Source organism: Amblyraja radiata, chromosome 4, assembly GCF_010909765.2.
Source record: "Amblyraja radiata isolate CabotCenter1 chromosome 4, sAmbRad1.1.pri, whole genome shotgun sequence".
Lineage (NCBI taxonomy): Eukaryota > Metazoa > Chordata > Chondrichthyes > Rajiformes > Rajidae > Amblyraja > Amblyraja radiata.
In genome coordinates this window covers 82,613,551-82,632,928 of record NC_045959.1, presented here as the reverse complement: position 1 = coordinate 82,632,928, position 19,378 = coordinate 82,613,551, and the positions used below count along the sequence as shown (strand labels likewise).

The window sequence follows — 19,378 nt, the reverse complement described above, 5'->3', positions numbered from 1 at the left end:
TAAGGAAAGAGATAAGGAGGAATTTCTTTAGTCAGAGGGTGGTGAATCTGTGGAGGCCAAGTCAGTGGATATATTTAAGGCAGAGATAGATACAGTAGATTATTGATTATTACGGGTGTCAAAGGTTATGGGGAGAATGCAGGAGAATGGGGTTAGGAGTGGGAGATAGATCAGCCATGATTGAATGGCAGAGTAGACATGATGTGCCTAATGGCCTAATTCTGCTCCTATCATCTATGACCTTATGATCTTATGAGAATGTCAGGTTGCAGTGTAATCTTGCACGATTAGATACTGAACATGCAACGCGACAAGTGGATTTCTACAGACAGTAAGCAGGTGAGGGTTTCCCTTCAAGCCTTAACTTTATTTGAAGAGCTACAGTAGCTGAAAATGTTATCTGTAAGACTGGTATAGATGGGGCATTTGAGTCATTGTGGCCAAAGGACCAGTTTCCCTGCAGCAATGCTCCATGATTCTACAACTGATAAACACACTGTGCAATTTATCCTCTTCTGATAACAGAGAATTACAAGCAGATATCGAGGCCATTTAAGCACAAGATTTTTCATGGATAAACAGTAACCTTAGGGCGAGCCTCGGCTCATAAAAGTATTCCTTTGCAAAGTTTCGCATATTCGAGGGAGGATGGAAAATGGGCTGAAATGTATGGATTTTTCATAGAGCACATTAAATAGGGCCAACAATGAGATGAACAGCCTTATATTACATCAGACAACCTGAAAGTATTTATTTCAAGATGTTGTGTGAATTATGTTAATAGTAAATGGCTTGATGTGACAATGCCTTAAATCTGGATTGACTGCTGTATCTATGATATGTCAGTGAATTTGCATGGTGTCATTTCAAAATTCCCAGACCATGCACAATGCAATCAATCCTGCTAGGTCAATTAACAGACCAATTCAGTCCTGGTGTAGTCCATGCAATGCAGAAACTCATTGCATATTGCCAAATATCTATTATCTCAAATTGGAATGATGTCAGATGGAAAAAGAAATTACTTTCGAACCATTTGTTTTTTTGGCCAGCTTTGTTCAGAATCATGCAGTGGCATGTTTTACACCTCAGCCCTGTTCGATCACTCCATGTAATACACTCGGCAACTGTTCACTAAAGTTTACCTCTTAAATTGTCACTCATAGAGTTGAATTAACAATAACCGGCAAAAGGCCAGTGAACTAAAGCAGCAGTAAAGCCATGGATTGGTAGTTCTTTTCCAAAGCTGGCTTGTGGAAGAAGATGAGGAGCAACGTAGACTCAAATTTCATTAAATAGTTTTATACGCACACCACAACATTTAAGAAACATCTGGACAGGTACATGGATAGGAAAGGTGTGGAGGATATGGGCCAAACGTGGGCAGGTTGGACCAGTGTAGGTGGGACATGTTGGTCAGCGTGGGCACGTTGGGCCAAATAACCTATTTCTATGCTCTGTGACTATATGACATTAAAAAAATGTATCAGTGCAAGGATATGAGTTAACATCCAAGATCGCCCATATAGTCGGCAAGAAATCACTGGGGAGGATGCTTCACACTGGGAACACGGTGACTGTTTCCTGCAGCTCAGGAATATTTTGCCCTGTTAAGTGCTGGAAGTTCAATCCAAGATCTTCATAGGGTGCGGGTATCTACAGTATCTGCATTCGAGAGCTCCCAGACAAAATGAGATTTAGAGATGTAGAAACTTTGGAAGATCATTCATAATGGGTGAACTCTATGGAACAACCAAGTCCAGAGAGATAAAGGGATAGAACTATCATACGTTCATACAGCATGGAAACAGGCCCTTCAGCCCAACTTGCCCACGCTGATCAACATGCCCCATCTACACTAGTTCCACCTACCTGCGTTTGCCCACTAAACCTGTCCTATCCATGTACCTGTCTAAATGCTTTTTAAACATTATGATAGTACCTGCCCCAACTACCTCCTCCATCAGCTCATTCCATACACCCACCACCGTTTGTAGAAACATTTTACAACTCAGGTTCCTATTAAAACATTCCCTGTTACTGAAAGAAATAAATGTTTGCTTCAAAGAGAAAGGCAAAAGGAAAAACAGAAAGGAAAAAAGATAACTTTTTTACTTTTCTAAGCTTTTTAACAAAAATTCAGTACCTGAGAGAATAGGAACCTCCAGTTCTGAGGAAGGGTTTCGGCCCGAAACATTGCCTATTTCCTTCGCTTCATAGTTGCTGCCGCACCCGCTGAGTTTCTCCAGCACTTTTGTCTACCTTCGATTTTCCAACATCTGCAGTTCCTTCTTAAACCTCCAGTTATATTATTCACCTTCTTAGCCAGACTGATTAATTTTCATTAGATTTCACATAGTTAAACAGGAGTATTTCTCTCATTTACTTGATCGAACTTTCCGGGCCATGTATCTTGCAGGAACTTGAGGGTGAGGTGTCACTTTCTTGAATCGGATGGTGGAATCTTGCAAGCCATTAAATTTATGGACTATCGCTTGCTATAAGTTGTCCACATGTGTAAATATGTAAAAATAATTTCACTGTGTAGTTGCACATGTGACAAATAAAGTACTATTGAACCATTGAAGTTCTGCATTAATGATGATGTGCACTATTCATGTCCATTAATGTATTATAGCAAATCCAAGTCCATGTGCTCCCATCGTCCAAATTAATCCAAGGTTCCTAGAAGATTTAATGTAATGAGTAATGGAGAGAAACATTGGTCTAGACTCAGTGACTTCAGATAGGTTCATAAGGGAATGTGCTGAACAAGGTTAGGGGCGGAAGTCACACCCCTAATTGAAAGGGGAGAGAAATTTGAGGCTGGAGTCATACAGCGTGGAAACAGGCCCTGTGGCCCAATTTGCCTATGCCGACCAACATTAGTCCCACCTGCCTGCTTATGCCCCATACCCTGCTAAACCTACCCAATCCAATGTTCTGGTTAATATGAACCCCTCTTCCTTTGTTTTTAGTTGAAGTGTAGATGAACAGGCAATTCTCCAGTACATTGGGATAGTAAGAACAGGGTATCCAGATGAAAAATCTATTTAAATGAAAATGACTAATAATTAGTCAGAGACAGATTTACAAGAAACTGCAGATGCTGGAATCATGAGCAAAACACCAAGTACTAGAGTTTCATTCCTTTATATGGTAGCTGTATAAAGGTAAGCTATGTGTAAATGGAGCCGTTATTTCCTTTGCCTGAATGTTTTCTGGGTGCAGTTTTCCTTATGGATTTGATAAACTAATGTAAGAATTTAAATCATTTTCTGTGCAAAAGAAGTAGGTTATCAACAAAATATGTTGCACTGTCTGTAATACTCACTTTCTTTGAGAGAGAAATAGAGTAACATGTCTTTAGGAAGTATGGTCGCTGAGTAATTCTTGTTGTTAGTCTAGCTTCAGTCTGGCTTTTTTTCTCATGCATGCTGACCTGGAAATCTTCCTTTGCCTTAGCTGCGATAATTGTGACTCAGCTTACAACACCATACATTCGCATCGCCCCTGCTGCAGGCGACAACCAACTAACAGGTCAGATGTTCTACTACAGACCAGTCATTAGTACCTTTTTTTGCCTCACCGTCACTCTCTCCCCCCTTTCAGTTTTTGAGGTTTAATTTCTCTTGCTCTTTTACATTCCACATGGCGAGCCCATTTTGTTCTCACTCCTGACATCCACCCCCAACCTTAGAAGTTTGCAACTAACCCACACACTTAGGATATCTCTCCACTGCATGCTCTTGTGTTGCATTTTGTCTGTGAATGATGTGTTGGGCCTAATGTACGTGGATGTATGACTACCCTGATCTTCAACTAAATCATGACTGGACAGAGAAATACTGTGGTGGAGAAAATAGTCTATAGTTGCCAACCACAAATGCATGTGCGGGATATGGCCCCCAGTTGCACTGCTTTGCATATACAGTTCCACTGAAGGCAATGAACGTGCAGAAGTGAGTAAACCAGTGTCCAATATTTTGTTGCATGTTTAGCGCTGGTGATCAGAGACAAATTTCTCCCCCAATGTTATCTTTGCTTGTGCATATTTTCTTGAAAAAATATATATTAACTTGGCCTACCGGACAGTCGATCACAGGGCGATTTGAATACTTTGGGCACAAATAGATCAAGCATTTTGGAAATCCCTTTATATTCATACCTCCATGAGGGTAGTTTTGTGTTGATTGACTTAAACCAGATTGCAAGGGTGGGGCTTTGATGGACCAGAATATATTTTGCTCAAAGGACATTTCAGGTCCTTCACTGGGTGATCAATTTCCATTTTGAGGCCTTCACAGAGAAGACCATTCAAACATGGGCATACCACAGCCAATTCCACACCTTTGCCAACTAAATGGTCACTGTATTCAGGATTGGGATTTTTTATCTGTTACCCAATAATCAATGGTATTGCCTCCTAAAGCACAGGAGTTAATCTTCTTATGAACAAGCCCAGGTGGCAGCAATGACTTTGCACCATTCTAGTTGGTGAATTTATTGGCCATCTTAAAATGGAGCTTAGGAATTGTCAGTGTAATTTTATTTTAGGAGTTATTAAACATATTGGCAGCTTTTTTTTGGTAGAGGTCATTTTCCCCTTAACTAAAAGCAATGCAAGTATCATCTGTAGCTCAATGGCAGCAAATCTCCTCTGGATCAGAAGGTTGTTGGATTAAGTGCCACTCTAAAGGTAGCTGACACTCCACTCAAGTGTTGTTTTTGGAGTGCTGTCTTTCACTTGAGCAGTTAAAGAGAGGCTTGGTCTGCCCTCTCGGGTGGATGGAAATATCCCATTGCGTTACCGGGTGGCACGGTGGCCTAGCGGTAGAGTTGCTGCTGCTTACAGCGCCAGAGACCCGGTTTCAATCCTGATTACGGGTGCTGTCTGTACATTCTCCCTGTGACCATGTGGATTTTCTCCGGGTGCTCCGGTTTCCTCCCTTGTCCCAAAGATGTACAGGTTTGTAGGTTAATTGGCTTTGGTAAAATTGCAAATTGTACCCAGTGTGTAGGATAGTGCTAGTGTATGGGATGATGGTCGGCGCAGACTCAGTGGGCTGAAGGGCCTGTTTCCACGCTGTATCTCTAAACTAAACCAAACTGAAATTAATTTGAAGGGCATGGGAGATATCCCAGATGGCCTTGCCGAGATTTATCTCTCAACCACAGCGGTTATAAACCACTTCTTTGGTGATTGTCACTGAGCTGTTTCTGAGATCTTGCTCTACACCTATCAGCTGTTGTGGCTCCTACACAATGACAGTGAGCATGCGTCAGAATGACATAGTTGGGTTTAAAGCATCCCAAGGTTGTAAAAGGTGGGAAGTCCTTTTTTCCCCATGTTTTGCAAGTGGAAGGTCAACTGAGTTTTATCCAATTAACAACTCTTAAAGGGCGTCATGTGCCCATCAGTCTGAAGAAGGGGTTTGGCCCGAAACATTGCCTATTTCCTTTGCTCCATAGATGCTGCTGCACCCGCTGAGTTTCTCCAGCATTTTTGTGTACCATGGGATTCATAGTTTAGCGCCTTAATATATTGACATTGCTTGCCAAATTTCACATCAACTATTTGCTTGGACAAATGTTTACCTTGAATCGACTGTCCTGCAGGCCTCTAATCCGATGGTAGTTCGCCCAAATGCGGTTAGATAACGATGAAAAACCTAAACAAAAGAACTATTTTGATTAGCATGCATGGGCTTTCTCCTCTTTCCAAGTCATTTGTGCCAAGGTTAAGGTGGAAGGTTGCTGTTTAAACCCATCAATGAGTAAGTACTCTGAGCACTGAGAATGACCAGGGAGCAACAAGGGTCAGAATGGCGATGGATGGTGGCCAATTTCAACGGTCTAATGAAACCTTCTGGGCGACCTTACATGGCTCAGAGTTGACAAAACACAAATATGGGCAAAGAAGGACTTGAGTGGCACCAGAGCCAACATAAAAAAACTAGGTAGAAATAAAACAAGCCACAAACAGTACATAGAATATGTAAAGTACAATTGTATTTGAGTACTTTTAATGCTTTGTCTTTACCAAATAATTGTATGCAACTATTGATAAGGAGATCCCCAATTGTGTGAAAGGCATTACTTTGTCTCTGTTTGGTAGAAGTGGTATTTCATCTGAACCTAAACACTTCTAAGCAAAATTTGGGTCCGTTGTTAATTTCGCTTTACGGACCTAAAGTGCTGGATCTGAACTGTTTTATATTTTGTACCCCTCTATAGGCACAGTTGTAGAGGGCCTGGTTTATTTGTCTCACAGGAGCCTGATGTAACACAAACCAAATGCATTTTAATGCTCTCCGGTGTCATTTAAGATTTATTGCTCCTCTTTTTCTTGTATTTGTGAGATAAATTTGTCATTTCAACCATGGTTATCTAAGCAATGACACCGCACAGTAATATGAAAATATTAAGAGTCTTGTGCAGTGTGTAAGAATGTTCTTTGATAGTTTATTGAAACAGATGACTGGCAATATTTATCTACCATCCCTACAATATCAGGATGGATTGATGCACAAATTAACTCATTCTGAATTTACTGTTTAAGCAAATTAATTGGAATTGGAAAGTCTTTTCACTTTTGCACAAACATCTTGTTGACATGAAGCAATAGGCTTGGTTGATTTTTCCAGTGTGTAAGGTCTTTCATGTGAATGGATTGAGCAACATGTATACATTGATTTGAGATTTCTTTTATCCAGCACATAGCCTTTTCGGAGGCAGAGTTGCTGACTAAGATATATCCCTCAAATTCTTATATCGTGCAGGACTTGAGGTAGTGTACAATTTGATCTTGCCTGCCACATTTTCTGGCAATAGAGGATTAAATTTATCACATGCATTATGTGGTCATGTTGCTTTTGTTTCTACTATAAGTTTGCTTCTTTCTATCTATACAGTATGAGGAAGGGAAGAGGATGATAAAGTTTTATTGAAGTTAACTGAGAGTTGGATTAACATGGCAGTGATTGAAAATTATGATCAGAATACATTATAATTTAACTGTCCCACGTAATAAGCTAATAAATAGTGAGACGACTTGGATAGTTAACATAGGAACAATTTTAACTTAAACAGAAGTAAGGGAGGAATGGCTGAGTCTCCAGATGAAGTTCTACATAGCAAGTTGCAATCTGGATTGCAGTACCTGAAAGAAGGGTGGTAGCAACATACAAAAAAGGAATGGGGAACAATACATGAAGAATTAAAAGTTATTGGCAATGTGGGGAAAAAATTAAGAAAGTGAAACTTGTTAGAAGCATCTGGCAAAGAGCTAGCATAGGCACAATGCACCAAATGGCCTTTATTCCTTGATGCATCATGTTGGGATATCATCATGGAAAAAGGGGCGGGCGATAATAGGGAAGGAGTGTGTCAAATTCAGTATTGGGGGCGGGGGGGGGGGGAGATTATGAACCCTCCCCCCGTTCTTTCAGCAAGTGATTTTGTGGAGAGAAGGGGTATTTCAGCCAATGTTATTCTGACATTCTTTCACACTGTACATTAAACAGAACAGTTGATGAAGAAAACTCCATGTGCCAAGATGCTCCATGCTAGTTATCTCATTCAGGCAGACATTAAATGTTTCTGCCAGGACTCGTATTCATTCGGTGGTTGCCTGGTTATGAATAAATAGCTTGGATGTTGTTGCTTGCGTACAAATGCGGCCTCAATTTGGAATGCTAAAAGGTGGAAAGGAATGAATTGTGTAAAAGAGACAATGCAGATAGTGTAAAAGAGACAATGCAACGTCCCTAGACAATGCCCGGGAACGTCGCTTACCTCACTCTTTTAACCTCTGGAGCAACAAGCGGGGAAAAAAACCCTTCATTATAATGGAATATATTTGAGGGTTCAGTCCTGGTCTATCAACAGTACGTAGAGGATTTGTTCTTTTCTCATGCGAGTGATACATAGATACATAAACAATAAGAGCAGGAATAGGCCATTCAGCCTTTCGAGCCAGCACCGCCATTCAATCTGATCATGGCTGATCATCCACAATCAGTACCCCGTTCCTGCCCTCCCCATACCCCTTGATTCCGCCAGCACTAAGAGCTCTATCTAACTCTTTTGAATGTATCCAGTGAATTGGTCTCCACTGCCTTCTGAGGCAGAGAAGTGCACAAATTCACAACTCTCTGTATGAAAAAGTTTTGTTCTCACCTCAGTTCTAAATGGCCTACCCCTTATTCTTAAACCATGGCCACTGGTTCTGGACTCCGTTGTCATCGGGAACATGTTTCCTGCATGTAGCTTGTCCAAACCTTTAATAATTTGATATGTTTCTATAAGATCCCTCCTCATCCTTCTAAATTCCAGTGAATACAAGCCCAGTTGCTCCATTATTTCATCATATGACAGTCCCACCATCCCGGGAATTAACCTGGTGAGCATACGCTGCGCTCCCTCAATAGCATGAATGAATGTCCTTCCTCAAATTGACCAAAAAGACCAAAACGGCACACAATACACCAGATTTGGTCTCACCAGGGCCCTATACAACTGCAGAAGGACCTCTTTGCTCCTACACTCAACTCCTCTCATTACGAAGGCCAACATGCCATTAGGTTTCTTCACTGCCTGCTGTACCTGTATGCTGCATGCTTACTTTCAGTGACTGATGTACTAGGACACCCAGGTTTTGTTGTACTTCCCCTTTTCCTAACCTGACACTATTCAGATAATAATCTGCCTTCCCGTTCTTGCCTCAATTGTATTCAGGTCGAGAAATGACAGTTAATCTGGAATAGTTGAAGATTAACCGCTGTTTGTGGGTTGGTAACAGTCTTATGGGAAAAAAATGTGATTGAATATATGTTTTACTTTGCCTTTCCACCATTTTCCTGCCCAGTGAGCTTGTTTACGTTGTTTAAAGGTCAATGCTCAAACAAACTATTTTCACACACATGCTGAAAATTGAAATGAATGATTTAGTGCTTCTGCCAAAATATCACGCATTTTGTTTTCAAAGTAACATGACCCTGTTGATGTGATCGTGTGTGCAGCAACGTTTCAAGGCCATGGTATCTTTTCTTGGTCTTTAATGTGCATGGAGATTTATGTTTTACAGGTGAAAAGGGAGGTAAATGTGGACATCCTGTTTCTTTAATCTTCCTCCTGTGCGAATTCACTGCCTTTCAGGAAGTGCGACTCGTAAACCGAGCGCAGAAGAGCCAGAGAAGCAGACGGACCACACGGTGAAAATCGCCGGAGTCATTGCCGGAATTCTTCTGTTTGTCATCATTTTCCTCGGCATTGTGTTGATCGTGAAGAAGAGGTATGTGTGGCAGAAGGGAGAGAATGAACAGAGCCACCATAGCAAGATACATTCTATTGCTTCACACTAACCCTGTCTTTGTTTAGTTTAGTTTAGAGATACAGCATCGAAACAGGCCACCACTCACCCATTCACACTAGTCCTAAGTTAGCCCACCTGCATCCATTCCCTGCACATTAGGGACAATTTACAGAGGTCAATCATCTTTTGGATGTGTGAGCAACCGGGGCACCTGGAGAAAGCCCACACGGTCGCAGGTAGTAATGCAGACTCCACACAGACAGCACCCGAGTTCAGGATCGAACCCGAGGTCAGGGTCGAACCCGGGTCTCTGGCACTGTGAAGCAGTAGCTCTACCAGCTGTTCTGAGACCACTGTGTATCTATAGAAATTCCTTTGGATCCATTGATAGTTATTTCAGTGATCGGATCCCTCTTTGCAAAGGTAACCACCAGCATTTCTCATTGGCATTCCTAAGGACCAAAAAAGACATTTAAGAATCTCAAAATGAAGCTCCCAAGATGATCATAAAATACATGTCTGCATACAATGAGAATTAACTTGGCTTTTCAGAGTGGGAATCTGTCTTTGATCTTCTATGTCTCTGCATTAATTATATACAATTTGTATATGGATTGCAAGCTGTAGATGGTTTAAATCATTGCAGGGGACAGCATTGCTACTACTTCTCCCACAAAGTGCAATTATACTCCCAGCCAGTATCACAATACAACCATGAGTCACAATATTGTATCCATGCTCAGTAATAGTGTAATTATACCAAGCACTGCTTGATCCCCAAGGATGGACATTTTCTGGCCTAGGCCATATGGCATAGGCGGGCTGTGTCATCACCCCAATTAGTTCCCACAAAAACAGAGATTAGTTCCCACAAATATTTCCAGAGAGAAAGAGGATGAGATTCTCAATTCTTCTTCGAGAATTCACAAAAGATAAGATATTCTAATTGGAAATGGTGGCACACCGTACGTTACCATAGCAATGCATCGCAGCTGAAACTGGTCGCAATTAAACGTTCAGCATTTTGCAAGGATTGGCAGCGAGTTGTGGAAATAACCAACATGGTACTATGGTGTCTAATGTATGAATAAGCATGCAAGGGGAAGATGTCTGTGGTCAATGTTTTAAGAATGGCTGTGCCTGATTGTGTCTTGGACAGAAGCAGAGATTGGAGTGCCTCTTAAGAAAAATGACTTAAGTCGAGTTCATGTGACTGCAAAATTAACAAGGCCATTCAATAGAGGCTGTGAAATGTGGCACAGATGTTTACCAAATGTGTTGCAAAGATAACCTTATAAACTTTGCATAACAAACACCTTTTTCTAAGTGCCTTAACCTCAGGGCACTTCCATCCAGCTAAGTCCTCCTATGTACATGAAGTCCTCTTCATCAATTTAATACATCACGTTCAATCCTCTGTAACTCACAATTAAATAAGAGGGGTGAGTTGTAAAGACAAATTAAAGGAAGTTTCTGATAGTTGAAGGTATGGTGGGAGTACTGTCCTTATTTAAGAGAATCCAGCTGTGATTTAAGTAAAGCTCACCATATTTGCCAAAACAGCTCAGAATGTGACATACATGTCCACAGGTTAGATTTTGATGGGTCATCTGTGTTAAAGAAAGATTAATTAAATATGTTAACACCTTTGGATTAGTTTTTCTTTGCTCAGGCTGAATACAGTTTTATGAGTTTTTTGTTTATTGATAGACCTATGGCAGTAAATGGAATGATGCAGGAACCTATCAAGATTGATCAGGACAATTTAAAAGAAAGATAAATGAATCCAATCGGGCATAATTTGATTAGAAAGCTACAGTTTGAAGCCAAGAGTATTTGCAGACAAGATTTACTCTGTTTATATTATTAAATATCGCAAACCTGCTCCCTATTCATTAGATTGCAGTTTTCTTAAAGAGTGAGAGACAGCGGGAGTCAGTCTTGTCTTGCTAAAATGCAGCTTGTTATTTCAGACTGGCAGCAGAACTCAGCAGAGTGCCGTCGTTCTGTGTGCTTATTGTCTGTATAGCTCAGGGTTTTACATGATTGCATTAAGGGCCTGTCCCACTTACGCAACCTTTTCGGCGTCATAGGTCGTCAAAATTTTTCAACATGTTGAAAATGCAGCGGCGACCAGAAAGATGCTACGACTCTTTGGGTGACTAGGAGACCTCTCACGACCATATAGACGACCCCTGGCGACATGTCGCATGTCGCCAGGGGGTCGCCTGTGGCAATGAATTCAACAGATTCACCACCCTCTGACGAAAGAACTTCCTCCTCATCTCCTTCCTATAAGGAATGTCCTTTAATTCTGAGGCTAGGACCTCTGGTTCTAGACTCACCCATTAGTGGAAATATCCTCTCCACATCCACTCTACCCAAGTTCTCTTTGTCTACATCACCAAGCCTGAAGTGGACAACCTTTCAGGATTTCTCTACAAGCCTGATCTTCCAGACAAGATAGCAAAGGTTTAGAGAAATGATGTACAGGCAAGTGGGACTAGTGTAGATGTGACATCTTGGTCAGCATGGGTAGGTTGGGCCGAAGGGCCTGTTTCCATGCTGTATGACTCTATGGCTCTGTGACACTGGTGTCAGGGGCTGAGGAGGGGTTAAAAACATCTGCCTCAAAATTCAAATGAATGCAAAGCATTATGCGAGAGTTAACTCATGCATTCCTTCCACCCTCTCTCTCCCCCCTTCCCCATCCTAGTCATCCTACCAGGTCAACTGTTTGCATCTTTGTATCTTGATAACAAATCTACTCCAGCCAACAATGGGCCATTACGGATTCCACCCTTCCTGACGTCAACTGTTGCTGGCCCTGTTTGTTCTGGCCTTTACTCACCTCCAAACCTACCCTACCCCCCCCCCCCCAACCACTGCTATCTCTATCTTTCACTCTGAAGAAGGGTTCTGACCCAAAATGTCACCTATTCCTTTTCGCCGGAGATGCTGCCTGACCTGCTGAGTTTTGAAATTATAAACAGGAAGTGAAACAGGAAATCAGGTCAAATAGCATCTGTGAGCAAAGGATAAACAATTTTTAAAGATGTGGAGAAAAGGATGCAGGGGTCAGAGAAAACACAAAGAAATAAATCTAAGATAAGTTGGTGAGATATCTCATCAAAGCCAAGAAAGGAAACAGGGAAAACAAGGAAGGTGAACGAGACATTCACATTGGGGAGAAGAGCAGGGCTTCTGCAAGGTGTCCATGCCTGGAGGAGGTGTGGCAATCAATTAAACGATAGTCCAGTAGTCCAAATTCTGCATATGAGAGGTAAAGATGGTCAGCATTTCAGGCCAATGGCTATTTGTTAGAACTGGGAATGGTTGGAGATAAACAGGTTTCAAGTTGTTGAGAAGGGATGGACAGACAGCAAGAACAATAAAAATGTGTCGAGAGACCTGGCCATGAATATAGTAACTGCACACACGAAGCACAGAATTTCAAAAAACTTACAAAAAATTATCTCCCTTTCAGTATTCAAGGTTAATCCCGCATCCTAATGTTAGGCCCACTGATTTTAAATGAAGCATGAAACAAAGCAGCCATGATTTGATTAAATGGCAGAATAAACTTGAGGAATTAAATGACTATTTCTGTACCTGCAGTCTTACAGGTAGCCATTGTGTAAAATCTTGGATAGACGTAAACCTTTTGAGCAAGTTAGTGGGTCAGGCAGCATCTCTGGAGAAAATGGATAGGTGACGATTTGGGTCGGACCCTTCAAATTATAGTTGAGGGGCGTGGGGGGGACTGGAAGTGAGGGGAGAAAAAGTAGATCAAATCTTGGCCGGCATCAGATGGCCTCAGGCAAGGAGGTTCCCCGATTGTTGGCTAGAGACAGTGTGAGCCCAATATTGTTGTGAACTGTGGAACTAGTTAATTGATAAAGGGAGGGAGAGAGAGAGAGGAAGAGGAGGGGAGAGGGAGGTGTTTGCAAAAGTTACCTAAAATTGGAGAATTCAACATTCATACAGTGGCGCAATGGTAGATGCTGCCTTGCAGTGCCAGAGATCCAGGTTGATCCTGACTACAAGTGCTGTCTGTACGAAGTTTGTATGTGTTCCCCGTGACCTGCGTGGGTTTTCTCCATGAGCTTGGGTTTCCTCCCACAGTCAAAAAACGTAACAGGTTTATATGTTGATTAGCTTTGGTAAAGATTGTAAAATTAACCCTCGTGTGTGTAGGATAGTGTTAGTGTATGGGGATCGCTGGTCTGCGTGGACTCGGTGTGCCGAAGGGCCTGTTTCAGCACTATACCTCTAAACTAAACTGAAACTAAAATACCACTGGATTGTGAGTTACCCAAGCGAAATACAAAGCAAGTACAAAATCTTAGGTTGAGAGATTCTCTACTGGTGTTGCCCAGTGTAAATTTTGAAGGATTTATTGGGTGCATCACTTTAAAAGCATGCCGGTGCGCAGGCCGAAGAGGAATGGCTAGTCTGTTACCTTGCTTGTTCTGCAGAGCTAGTTTAATCTCCTTTTGCCCTGGAACTGAGGCATTTAAAAGACTGAGGTTTCTCCGGTGGTGCAATGCAGTACTAGTTCTGGTGACAACATCCTATCCAGTTGGCTTGTTGGATATTTTGTACGGAACACCCAACATAATTTGAATGGCAAGGCTGCTGTGAGATGCCGTGAAGTTATCCCAGAAGAAGTGAGGGAGGCATTACCCTTTCTTTTTTTTCATCGATGCTGGGATGAGCAGACAAATCATTGTCTTGATGGTTGTACATCTCGTTAGACCAGTTTTAACATGGGTTCCCAATGAGAATGGCGACAGTATGGATATAAAATAACCAAATAATACAAACTGTGACTTTGGAAACCCTTGTTTAAGCATTTCTTTGCGCCGCCAGTAGATCCAAGCATCTGTCTCTCAACTACTTTGAAATTCAGACCTCTACATTTAACATATGAGGTTTGACTGTGATGTTGTGATCTCAATGAAGGAGATATTTGAGATATCTTTGCAGAAAATAAATGAGAAAATTAATTCCACATTACAATTCATTCTTAATTTTTATTTTATTCTTGGAAAGATAATTTAAGTTGTTATTTTCTGGTACCTTCATTCTAATAGAATCCCTTAATAATTATTGCAGTGATCATTTGCATTATTCATTGCATTGAACATTCACTGTGATGGATGTTTGTGTAAATTGTGTTGTTGTGTGTCTTGGTTCTTTTCTTGTTGTATGACTGCAGAAACCAAATTTCGTTTGAACTTCATGTGAGGTTCAAATGACAAATATATGGTATTGTATTGTAAACGTGACTAACCCAGGACAATTGGCATGTTGGGGACAATAAACTAAGTTACGGTGATAATAATAATTGAGTTGACTCTAGCTTGTGGACTGGCTGTGCAGACTGGCTGGACGCAAGTTAAACATTAGTGATTTTCCACAAATCAATTGTGCACCTCAGCATTAGATAGCACCAATTGCTATCAGAACATCTTGGGGAAGATTCATAATTCAGACTCTTAGCTCGAGATTGTGATTATAGATGTAATGGAGGGTGATGCAAAAAACATAAAGATCACCCTAAAAAAAATCAATGCAAGAAATCATACTAAAGCAAAACCCATAAGATAATGCAAACTGGAGCAATTCATTTGTACTTGTGATATTCATAAATACGTTGAATACATGGTGGAAGGAGTGCTAACCAAAGATGTCAATTCAAGTTTGAACGGGATTTCCAGCTATTACAATATGAACGTTTGTAAGCTACTACCCATGTTCCATTGTCTCCTAAAAGTGATTCCTCTGTGTATTATTTAGAGATCAGATGAATTAAATAAGAAAGTAAAACTTCAGGATCAAAATAATACAATTTTCCATACAGGTCCACTGCCGATTTTCTGGTATCCTTGCTTCCAGAGGCTAAGGAAGTTGTGATCTCAAGAGGGATAGATACACTGTGGTGAACTGTGGAACTGGTTAAACAACTAGGATGGAGGAACGGGGCATGGGGGGGGGGGAGGGGAGTAGAAGTTACTTAAAAGTAGAGATTTCAACGTTCATACCGCTGAACGTACGTAAGCTTCTAAGCTACCCAAGTGAAATATGAGGTGTTGTTCCTCCAATTTGGGCGTGGCCTCACTGGCAATGGAGGAAGCCCAGGACAGAAAGGTTAAGCCCCTGTCCCACTTACGTGTCCTTGGCACGTTAATCACACGACCCTGTGGTCGCTTTGAAGCGCGACGGTCTCACGAAGGTCGCGCGCGACTTCATGCGTCTGCACACCCGTCTGGAGCACGTGACGTCATTTGAAGATGGACACAAAATGCAGGAGTAACTCAGCGGGACCGGCAGCATCTCTGGAGTGAAGCAATGGGTGATGTTTCGGGTCGAGGCCCTTCAGTCTGAAAGAAGCGTCTAGACCCGAAACATCACCCATTCCTTCTCTCCAGAGATGCTGCCGGTCCCGCTGAGTTACTCCAGCATTTTGTGTCTATCTTCAATTTTCTTGGCCCCGCTCTGGGAGTAGAAGTGAGGGCGGATCCGGACCGCAACGGCCGTGAGCCTCTAGGCCGAGCTCGGCGATCGTTTGTCTTCTTCTGCTGCTGTTGGAGGTGAGACGTTGCGTCGCGCCACGGTCTTGGGCCTGTCCCACTTACCACGGCCGTCAGTTACGCGACAGGCCGTGGCGAGCGAAGATTTCGTTCGCTACAAAATTTCGGAGCGCCGCGCGATACCGCGCACAACTCCATACCCCTCCGCGCTTCTCAGTGGGACCGGCCCCACGCGGCCACACGATGCCCGTGCGCCTCAACGCGACGACGAGGTCGCGTAATTTGCGTGCCAATGACACATAAGTGGGACAGGGCCTTTAGTATGGGAATGGGAAGGGGAACCAAAATGGTTTACTCTCATGTTGTTGGACATGTGGAAACATAGAAACATAGAAACTAGGTGCAGGAGGAGGCCATTCGTTGTGATCATGGCTGATCAGCCCCTAAAGCTCTATCTTAAATCTATCCAGTGACTTGGCCTCCACTGCCCTCTGTGGCAGGGAATTCCACAAATTCACAGCTCTCTGGGTGAAAAAGTTTTTTCTCACCTCAGTCTTAAATGGCCTCCCCTTTATTCTAAGACTGTGGCCCCTGGTTCTGGACTCGCCCAACATTGGGAACATTTTTCCTGCATCTAGCTTGTCCAGTCCTTTTATAATTTTATATGTTTCTATAAGATCCCCCTCATCCTTCTAAACTCCAGTGAATACAAGCCTAGTCTTTTCAATCTTTCCTCATATGACAGTCCCGCTATCCCAGGGATCAATCTCGTGAACCTACGCTGCACTGCCTCAATCACAAGGATGTCCTTCCTCAAATTAGGAGACCAGAACTGTACACAATACTCCAGATGTGGTCTCACCAGAGTCCTATACAACTGCAGAAGAACCTTTTTACTCCTATTCTAAAATCCTCTTGTTATGAAGGCCAACATTCCATTAGCTTTCTTCACTGCCTGCTGTACCTGTAAGCCAACTTTCAGTGACCGGTGTACAAGGACGCCCAGGTCTCGCTACACCTCCCCCTTACCTAACCTAACCCCATTGATATAATAATCTGCCCCCTTGTTTTTGCCGCCAAAGTGGATAACCTCACATTTATCTATATTATACTGCATCTGCCACGCATCTGCGCACTCGCTCAACCTGTCCAGGTCACCCTGCAACCTCCTAACATCCTCTTCATAGCTCACACTGCCACCCTGCTGTGTGTCATCCGCAAACTTGCTAGTGTTGCTCCTAATTCCCTCTTCCAAATCATTAATATATATGGTAAACAGTTGCGACCCCAACACTGAGCCTTGTGGCACTCCACTCGCCACTGCCTGCCATTCTGAAAAGGACCTGTTCACTTCTATTCTTTGCTTCCAGTCTGCCAAACAATTTTCTATCCATGTCAACACCCTACCCCCAATACCATGTGCTCTAATTTTAGTCACCAGTCTCCCATGCGGGACCTTATCAAAGGCTTTCTGAAAGTCTAGATACACTACATCCACTGGCACCCCTTCATCCATTTTACTTGTCACATCCTCAAAAAATTCCAGAAGATTAGTCAAGCATGATTTGCCTTTCATAAATCCATGTTGACTTGGACTAATCCTTTTACTGCTATCCAAATGCCCCATTATTACCTCTTTACTAATTGACTCCAGCATCTTTCCCACCACCGAAGTCAGGCTAACTGGTCTGTAATTCCCCGTTTTCTCTCTCGCTCCTTTCTTGAAAAGTGGGATAACATTAGCTATCCTCCAATCCACAGGAACTGATCCTGAATCTATTGAACATTGGAAAATGATCACCAATGCGTCCACTATTTCTAGAGCCACCTCCCAGGACCCTGGGATACAGACCATCAGGCCCAGGGGATTTATCATCCTTCAGTCCCATTAGCCTACCCAATACTATTTCTCGCCTAATTAAAATTTATTTCAGTTCCTCTACCCCCTTAGATCCTCTGTCCTCCAGTACATCTGGGAGATTGTTTGTCTTCCTTAGTGAAGACAGATCCTAAGTACCTATTCAACTCTTCTGCCATTTCCTTGTTGCCCATAATAATTTCACCCATGTCTGCCTTCAAAGGACCCACATTTGACTTTGCTATTCTTTTTCCCTTAACATAAAGAAGCTTTTACTGTTCTTCTTTATATTCCTGGCCAGCTTCCCTTCGTACTACATCTTTTCAGCCCGTATTGCCTGTTTGTTTCCTTCTGTTGTCCTATGAAAGTTTCCCAATCCTCTGGCTTCCGGCTACTCTTTGCTGAGTTATACATCTTTTCTTTTAGTTTTATTCTATCCCTAACTTCTCTTGTCAGCCACGGTTGCCTCCTTCTTAGATTCTTTCTTCCTTTTTGGAATGAAATGATCCTGCGTCTTCCGGATTATGCCCAGAAATTCCTGCCATTGCAGTTCCACCGTCATTCCTGCTAGGATCCCTTTCCAGTCTACCTTGGCCAGCTCCCCTCTCATGCCTTCATAGTCCCCTTTGTTCAACTGCATCACTGACACTTCCGATTTAACGTTCTCCTTCTCAAATTGCCGGTTAAAATGAATCATATTATGATCACTACCTCCAAGCGGTTCCTTTACCTCGTATCATATCTGGTTCATTAGACAACACTAAATCCTGAATTGCCTTTTCTCTGGTCGGCTCCATTACAAGCTGCTCTAAGAATCCATCTCGGAGGCATTCTACATACTGTCTTTCTTGGGGTCCTGAACAGACCTGATTTTCCCAGTCTTCCTGCATATTGAAATCCCCCACAGTGGCATTACCTTTGTTACATGCCAGTTTTAACTCCTGCTGCAATTTACACCCTACACCCGGGCTACTATTTGGGGGTCTGTAGATAACACCAATTAATGTCTTCTTGCCTTTACAATTCCTCAACCCAATCCACAGTGACTACCTCGTCAGTCCCTATGTCTTCCCTCGCAAGGGACTGAATTCCATCCCTCACCAGCAGAGCTACTCCCCCTCCTCTGCCCACCTGCCTGTCCTTTCTATAGGATATATAACCCTGAATATTAAGTTCCCAGGCCCGATCCTTCTGTAGCCACGTCTCTGTAATCCCCACAATGTCATATCTACCAACCTCTAACTGAGCCTCAAGCTCATCTACTTTACTTCTTATACTTCACGCATTCATATACAATACTTTTAATTCCTTACGCATCTCACCTTTCACATCGATCCTTATTACACTTGGCCATACTCTCCTATCCCTTTGTGAGCTTTCTTTCCCGTTAATTCTGGGGTCATTAACCATCCCTTAACTCTCTTTCCCTTTAACTCTATCCTCGACTATCCCATTTGACACCCCACCCCCCTTATTCAGTTTAAAACCACCCTGTAGCAGTGGCAAACCTGCCTGCCTGAATGCTGGTGCCCCACCTGTTAAGATGCAATCCGTCCCTTTTGAACAGTTCCCCCTTACTCCAAAACAGATCCCAGTGATTTAAGAATCTAAATCCCTGCCCCCTGCACCAGTTCCTCAGCCACACATTCAGGTCCCGTATCTCCCTGT

General features: G+C 42.5%; 1 protein-coding gene across 18 annotated transcripts in view; it reads left to right on the top strand.

The window, feature by feature from the left end:
- The window catches only part of ptprm (protein tyrosine phosphatase receptor type M), a 940,804-nt gene that overhangs the window by 687,028 nt on the left and 234,398 nt on the right, over positions 1-19,378 (top strand). For 12 of the 18 annotated variants that reach the window (XM_033019866.1, XM_033019857.1, XM_033019855.1 and 9 more), the window contains exons 14-15: positions 3,466-3,540; positions 9,160-9,295. In XM_033019866.1, coding sequence (XP_032875757.1) covers positions 3,466-3,540; positions 9,160-9,295 — 211 coding nt within the window. The remainder of the gene's footprint in view (positions 1-3,465; positions 3,541-9,159; positions 9,296-19,378) is intronic. The other 6 variants (XM_033019867.1, XM_033019862.1, XM_033019861.1 and 3 more) reach the window with 1 other exon arrangement.